General features: G+C 38.0%; 1 protein-coding gene across 2 annotated transcripts; it reads right to left on the minus strand.

Annotated features, from left to right (window-relative positions):
• Positions 1-2,489: 2,489 nt before the first annotated feature.
• slc35g1 (solute carrier family 35 member G1) lies at positions 2,490-7,849 on the minus strand. 2 transcript variants are annotated; one of them, XM_056245977.1, is made up of 4 exons: positions 7,755-7,849; positions 7,405-7,658; positions 4,340-4,514; positions 2,490-3,329 (listed from the first exon to the last, which is right to left on the minus strand). In XM_056245977.1, exons 2-4 carry the CDS (start codon positions 7,595-7,597, stop codon positions 2,582-2,584), a joined length of 1,116 nt encoding a protein of 371 aa, XP_056101952.1. In that variant the 5' UTR covers positions 7,598-7,658; positions 7,755-7,849; the 3' UTR covers positions 2,490-2,581. The 2 variants fall into 2 exon arrangements, with proteins under 2 accessions (XP_056101952.1, XP_056101951.1); XM_056245976.1 differs by having other exon boundaries at positions 7,405-7,833.
• Between the last annotated feature and the right edge of the window lie 234 nt (positions 7,850-8,083).

The following is an 8,083-nucleotide window of genomic DNA, read 5'->3' on the forward strand; positions in this document are numbered from 1 at the left end:
ACACAAACAGGTTTAAATAAAAATGTCAAATTAAAATAATGAAGAAAAAAAAAGAAAGAAAATAAAATAAATGTAAAAGGGAAAACAAATGAGATGCAGTTCAGCCAACTGCAGAAGAACAGCCATTACCTAGTCACGGCCTCTTGTAACAAATCAAAATAACTTATCTTAGTGCCAAGACACATGTCGGATAAATAAACGAGAGAGACTCGTTCTATATCAGGCTAATATTTGTGCAGTAGACCTGTGTGTATATCTAAGGTACACAAGGACAGAGTTCAAATCTTTGGTTCATCAGGGTTCAGAACATATTACTTATTCAGCTTTAAGCACATATGATTAAAACATTTCTAAAAACAAACTTAAATTTGAGAAAAATAAATATTCAGACAAACTGTTGACCCTGTGTCTTCCTCTTAAAAGTAATGCTAGTGACAGTCGTGGTCTGAGCTGTCGACATGACGGATCTCGTCACAGTTGATGGTGCGTCCAGCGAGGCCGATCCTCGAAGCACATGGCCGGCCACAGGTGTCGCACATAAACTGGCTAGATGTTGTTATTTGTAAGGTATTGAGCTTTCGGTGTCATTGTTTGTCTACAGCAACGGTGATCCAGCTGAACTCAAAGGAGTGGATGGCAGTACGGCCATCTCTTGAGACCATCTCTTCAAGGTCATTTGGGTCCATGTTGCATAGTTTCAAATTGGCTTCGAGGCCGTCCTTGTAACGTCTGAGTTGCCCTCCTTGAGAGCGCATGCGGCTCTGGAGCTGGCCAGTTACAGTATATTGTCAGTGACAAAGTGCTAAGGGTTTTAAAGGCATATTTCCCATAAAGTTATGTCATTATTTACTCATCCTCGTGTTTTTCCAAACTTTCGTCCATGGAAGAGAAATGGAGACATTAGGCAGAATGCTCACGCTGCTCTTTTCCATACAATAAAAGTGAATGGGACACCACAACCAATGACGTTTGACGTCATTCACATCATGTGGATGATGACGAATGGGGTAAATCCAGCAAATAACTTAAATTTCAGTGTTGCCCTCAAACAAATGTATTGTTTGGCTTGGAATAGAGTACGTATCCCAGATGTACTCATTTTGTGGTGTTTTTCCTTTTTTTTATTCTAGTAATTAAAGATTGAGAGTTTATATCTTATAAATGGTTAAGAATGGTTAAATGGATCATGTCCACAATATGCATCTAGTATTCAAAAACTAAATTAATCATTATTCTTGCAGTATAAACACTGTGTTCCTAACATACTGGGTCCAAATCATTAAACAAATGGAATAACGCATAACTTGTACAGAATAGATCAATTTTGACTTTCAACTTTCAAAATATCTCTTTTAAAGGGATACTCCACTTTTTTTGGAAATAGGCTCATTTTACAACTCCCCCAGAGTTAAACTGTTGAGTTTTACCGTTTTTGAATCCATTCAGCCGATCTCCGGTTCTGGCGGTACCACTTTTAGCATAGCTTAGCATACATCATTGAAGTGGACAAGACCATTAGCATTTCTAAAAAAAAAATGACCAAAGAGTTTCGATATTTTTCCTATTTAAAACTTGACTCTTCTGTAGTTACATCGTGCACTAAGACCGACGGAAAATGTAAAGTTGCGATTTTCTAGGCTGATATGGCTAGGAACTATACTCTCATTCCTGCGTAATAATCAAGAAACTTCACTGCCGTACCATGAGTGCAGCAGGCGTAATGATATGACGCAGCGCCTGAAAATAGTTCCGTTGTGTTGACGGAAGGTAGCCTATTTTCAGGCGCTGCGTCATATCATTACGCCTGCTGCACTCATGGTACTGCAGTAAAGTTTCTTGATTATTACGCAGGAATGAGAGTATAGTTCCTAGCCATATCAGCCTAGAAAATCGCAACTTTACATTTTCCGTCGGTCTTAGTGCACGATGTAACTACAGAAGAGTCAAGTTTTAAATAGGAAAAATATCATAACTCTTTGGTCATTTTTTTTTTTTTAGAAATGCTAATGGTCTTGTCCACTCCAATGATGTATGCTAAGCTATGCTAAAAGTGGTACCGCCAGAACCGGAGATCGGCTGAATGGATTCAAAAACGGTAAAACTCAACAGTTTAACTCTGGGGGAGTTGTAAAATGAGCCTATTTCCAAAAAAAGTGGAGTATCCCTTTAAAGTTCCATGGAAGAGAAAAATCATACAGGTTTGCAATGGCATGAGGGTTATTAGTAAAGGATGACAAAATTGACTTTTTTGGTGATTTTTACACTCACCAAGCTCAGGTTCTGACCAGCAGTCTATTATTATATAGTTTACAATAATCTATATATGATAAAGCAGTATTGTCTCAACAATATTATCCCGATTAAAAAATATCTGTAGCATCTTGACTAACAGCCCTCAGTTGGGGTAATAATATCTACATTAAGAAACTACAAAACTACTGAAAATACTGTAATAAACTGTACATACTGCATACAGTAAGGTCCTAACTTCTGATTACAGCAAATCAGCATCTTTGGTGTCTAATGCAGCAATTATTTGTAGGAAACATAAAATCTCTTGTCATCTCACTATAATGTGAGATCAGCTCTTATGCCTCGTGCTGTTATACCACTTCCTCATGGCCACCCCACTAGTGCTGCTGATGACACACAGCGCTCCTCCCAGACTCCACCATGTGGGTTTGCGGTTGAGGAACAGGAACTGGAGGATGAATGCCAGGACCACATCCATCGTCCTCATCAGTGCAACAGGTCCTGCTTTCTCAATCTGCAGGGCTTTGGTGAGGAACGTCTGTCCGGCTATCCCGAGCAGCCCGATGGCCATGAGCGACCACCTGTCCCAGCCGCAGGACGGAATGGTCCATTCGTCCAAGATGAACAAAACAATGATGCACTCGACGAGTCCCAGGACTGCATAGTACCAGACGGAGAGGTAGTAATGAACACTTTTACCTATTTTTCTCAGAATGACCATAGTGCAAGCTGCTCCGACCGCCCCGGCGAAGGCGGCCGACGTGCCTTTGATGTGATTGGTGTAGTCTCCTTCGATGCCAGACAGCTCACCACCAAAGAGGAATGGCGGTCTGGCTATCAGTATGACGCCGGTAAGCGTAAACACAGTAAAAACGACGTCCAATATTGTGCACCTCTCTTTGAGGAAAATCCAAGCCAGCAAGGATGTGAAGACTGGATTACTGAACATTATAACCGTGGCATCAGCTAGGGGCATCTGCAGAACTGCATAATACAACAAGATCATGGCGTTGGACCCCAGGAACCCTCTGAGGAACAGGTAGATTCGCATACCTCTCGGTCCCAAAAAGCCAGTTCTGAAAAATGAAAAGGTTATAGGCTAGGCTATTCCCACATTGCTGAATCAAAATAATATTGGATCCAATCACAGGGTCAAGAGAGTCATACTTGTAACTAGGGTTGTCAATAAGTACCGACTTCGGTACCAGTCGGTACTGAAATTTTAAAAATGTGACGCTTTGAGCGCTGTTGAGCGGAATCGTAAACTCATGCGCTCATCGGAAATGTCTGTGATTGGCTACATTGATCAGCGCTTCAGAAACATGTTGTAAATATACATCAATGACGCTCTTCACGGAGCACTTACACAGATATAGCAGAGCGGTCCGCTAATAATCGCCTGCTTGTGCTTTCAAACACTCTCGCTCCCGTTTTTTAAAACACTTCCAAACACTACCGTGTGCTCTCAAACGCTCCCGTGCATTGACCATTGTAGCCAATCACAGACAAATCCGATGAGCGCGTGAGTACAATAGACAATCAGAGGTGTTTACAATTCCGCTCAATGAATTACTCTCTCCCGTTACTCTCTGCTTATCTTTTCCTGTCAGCCACCGTAACTTCTGTTAGTTGCAATTCACAACCTCACTGCACCTTTAAATATTAATAGTTGTACCGTATTAAAGATTCATACTTGTAATATTTCATAAATTGAAACTTGTATTATAGATTCATCCTTGTAATATATCGGATTTCTACTTGTATTATAGATTCATACTAGAAATATATCATAGATTCATACTTGCTTTATAGATTCTTGTTATATATCAGAATCTTACTTGTATTATAGATTCTTACTTGTTTTTATAGATTCTTACTTGTAATCTATCAGATCCATACTTGAATTATAGATTCATTCTTGTAATAAATCAGATCCATACTTGAATTATAGATTCATACTTATAATAAATCAGATCCATACTTGTATTATAGATTCATACTTGTATTACAGATTCATGCTTGTATTATAGATTTTTACTTGAAATATATCTGAATCATTCTTGTAATATGTATCATAGATTCATACTTAAAATATATCATGGCTGGTAAGACAAACAGCATCTGGAAGAAGCACCGAACCGCACTGATTTGGATGGCGTGCATCCCTTCGATTTTCTTCACAAGAAGAGCTGCAGCGGAGAAGAAGACGGATGCTAACAAGCTATACAGGAGGCCCAGCCCTGGACAAGCTGGTTTCTTTTCTGTGGATGAATATAACAAAACAGCTTAACATCAGACCAAATTAATGATATAGTGTGCAAATTGATTAATTAACTGTTTTAACTGCATAAATAAATATTTGCTGAGAAAAAAACCCTAAATAAAAATCTAATAAATTCTATTGAAATCTATCTATCTATCTATCTATCTATCTATCTATCTATCTATCTATCTATCTATCTATCTATCTATCTATCAAACTTCCAAACCTCTATTTTTTCTAGTTTACTGAGCAGAATTGACAAGTACTTTTAGGTTAAACTGTTCCTGTACAAGGTTAAACTGTATTATATTTTCTCTTTTCCACCATGTTTATTCATTGGAGCACCATATGGAATGACTTTATTACCACACTTATTACTCTTTGTAGACAAACCGTCTGCACAAACAATGGAAATGAGACATGAGAAGTACACAGCTTGATTTGGCTTTTTTTAATGTGTGATCTGAATTTTGATATTTGGAGTGGAGTGAGATGGAACAAAAACAGCATGAATCTCAAAACACTGTTGATGATTCTGTTTCACTTTGACACTGAAATGATACCAAATGTGACGGCAATGATTATGCAACCAAACGCAACTTTACTACCTGTGGGTGAGCTGAGCTGAGCTGCATGCTCAATCAGGTTGTGTGGCTGCCAACATTGGACAAACGCCAAATTGTATCAAATGTCCCATGAGGACCTGGGCTGAGTCAAAGATCATGGGCCCTGGAACATAACACATACCCAACAATACGGGTTTGGTTTAAAACAAACAACTTCACCTGAGCGTTTAGAGAGAACAGAATAGACAAAAGGACATTGTTTCCTGGTGTGATTCAAACGGTTTTTCACACAAATCCAGTACTGCTCATGAGTCATGATGATAAGGCATTTTCTGTTATCTTCTTCCTGAGGAATTTTATATTCCTTTATTTTCTTTATTCTTTAAGACAAGATGACAACTTAAAATTTTAAAGGTACTTTGAAAAAAATAATACCATTGGATAATATGTACTTGCCTAGAATGAAAAACAGTCAAATAGATACAGTAAGTGTGTCCCTTCCAAAAGTTACCATGGTCACCACAGTTTCCAACAACATACAATGGACTGCTACAGTCTGAATTCAAAATCCCATTCATTTCCACCATAGAGGAATTTGTTTTTGAAAAACTGAACTAAATCAAACTTTAAATGTAGGTCACTTTTAATTCAATCATGTAATTCGCAATGCTTCATGAGATTGTAGTTCTTTACCTCATTGAAGCCGTTAAATACACCGTCTTGTACTTTTGTCTTTTTGTCCAAAATACTTTTTTGCTTCAAATCAAAGTTTGTGATGTTGTCATCCACCTTGTAACTGGTTAGTTTGGTTTATGTCATGGCTTATAACGCTTTAATGAAGTCTTCTATAAATTCCCTACGGGAAAAACACTTCTGGAACAAGCGCCGCAGAAAAAGTCGACTGAACCTGTTGCACTTTATTGTACTACAGTATAAACACACTGTGGTAACTTGGAATTAGCCATCACTGTAATTTAAAAATACATAACTAAATCCCATATTAATGTATAAGAACTCAACAGATAACACTTTTTTTGGATGAAAGGTGGCTATAACCAAGAAACCGCAGTTTATTTTAAAAGCGGAAACAATGGTTACAATGGTAACTGTATGTAAGGGACTTGATACAATGTAACTGTTCTCGTCAGCTATAAAAAGGCGTTACCATGGTAATAACCATGCCATTCATTCCACAATTACTTCAATTAATAGGTTACTGTAAAATCATGAAAAATTGATGAGATTTCCTTCAAACAGTTTAAGAAACAATCTGAAATCTGATGTATACATTTTTATTTATTTATTAGTTAACTTTTTTACGGCATGTGGCTAATACAAAGTTACTGCAGATTACTGTATCGATGGTATTTTAAAAAAAAAAACTATGGACACTATGGTGACTGTAACAGGTTTGATACAACATAACTCTTCTCGTCAGCTTTTACAAAGTAAACCCTTAAAAACTTAACATTTGCTATTTATCAAATATAATATAGCTATAATTAAAACTGTAAAATCATGGCAAGTCAATATGGGATTAAGTTGAACAAAGTTACAGCAGGTTTATTGTAGTATCGATGGTATTTTAAAGAAGAAACGATGGTTACAGTATGTACAGTATGTCACAGGTTTGTTACAACGTAACTGTAACATAATGTAACGTAACGTACCATGGCAAACCTGCCATTTATCATATTATTAAAATTATAGTAGGGATGCACAATATACCATATCGGTATTGGCCGATATATGTTCATTTTTAGTGTTATCGTTATCTGACAGATAAGAAAATCTGGCCAATATATTAAAGCTGATAAATGATGGATTATTTCCTTCAGCTGAGACCCTTCAGATGTGCACTGTTTTAGAACATTATAATTGTGTGGTTTGAACATGCCTTTTAATTGTGAGACCTTTGTTTTTGTAATCAAGGCTCTCAAAAAGTTATCGGCTTTCAAATATAAATTGTTATCGGTATGACCAACAATTTCATATCGGTGCATCCCTATGTTAAAGTCATATGGTAAATTGATATGTTGTTTCGTTACAACAGTTAAAGATAGCCTACTATCTTTCTGACCGTAGCAGTTTTTAATTTTTATTTTATGATACCAAGTTACCGCAGATTTATTGTAGTATAAGAGTGGTATATGCGGAAACGATGGTTACTAACGTTACGCTACTGACTTGTAACTGCTCTCGGTAAGTTAACACTAGAGTCACACAGAGGTCACACAGGTGTAGAAATAGACATTAACAGAACAGAAATAGATCGATCGGAGATCAAATCCAGGCTCCTGTTAAGAGTTGAGATCAGTTTACCTTTCTCAACCGTTTTTGCCCCCGTGTCCTCCTCCTCACAATCATCATCCTCATTATCCTTATCCTCATCGCGGTCAGTGTCGCTTCTCTTACAGCAAACCGGCACACAAACCCGGTAAAAAGCCCGTCCGTTGCCCCGTCGGCAGTCCTCAGCGTCAGCATCCGTATCCCGCACTTCTGCTCGAGTTTGCATCTCGATTTCCTCCCCATCGACCCCATCGTCAACTTTCTGATAAAGCACTCTGTCGTCCACTCTACAAGGGACAACAGATAAATCTGTGTCGTTATTACCTATAGAGCCATTGCGCTGTCTAATATCCCCCATGACAGAAGAGAGCGGCTGGGCATACCTTAACCACGACCCTGGACACACGCTTCTTCGGGGAGAAATGCTTACAACCGAGCAAGAGCAACAAGTTCAATGATTAACCTTGTATAAAGAGAGTTGGTTTTGCCTTACTCTGCCGCTAGAGGAAGACAAAATGCATTTTAAGAGGGGCTGGACAACAATGACGTTTCAAAGAGTTTATTCTACGGGTAACGTTAGAATTAATTTTGAATACAATTTCTATTGAGTTACTACTTGGGTTGGAAGATAATAAAAGCAAAACGCACTAGGTCTGTATGTGAAGTTTTTACGCAATTTGAATGAATTCATAGCACCTTTTCTGTTATTTTA

Source organism: Rhinichthys klamathensis, unplaced genomic scaffold (assembly GCF_029890125.1).
Source record: "Rhinichthys klamathensis goyatoka isolate OS25496 unplaced genomic scaffold, OSU_Roscu_1.1 h1tg000035l_1, whole genome shotgun sequence".
NCBI classification, from domain to species: Eukaryota; Metazoa; Chordata; class Actinopteri; order Cypriniformes; family Leuciscidae; genus Rhinichthys; species Rhinichthys klamathensis.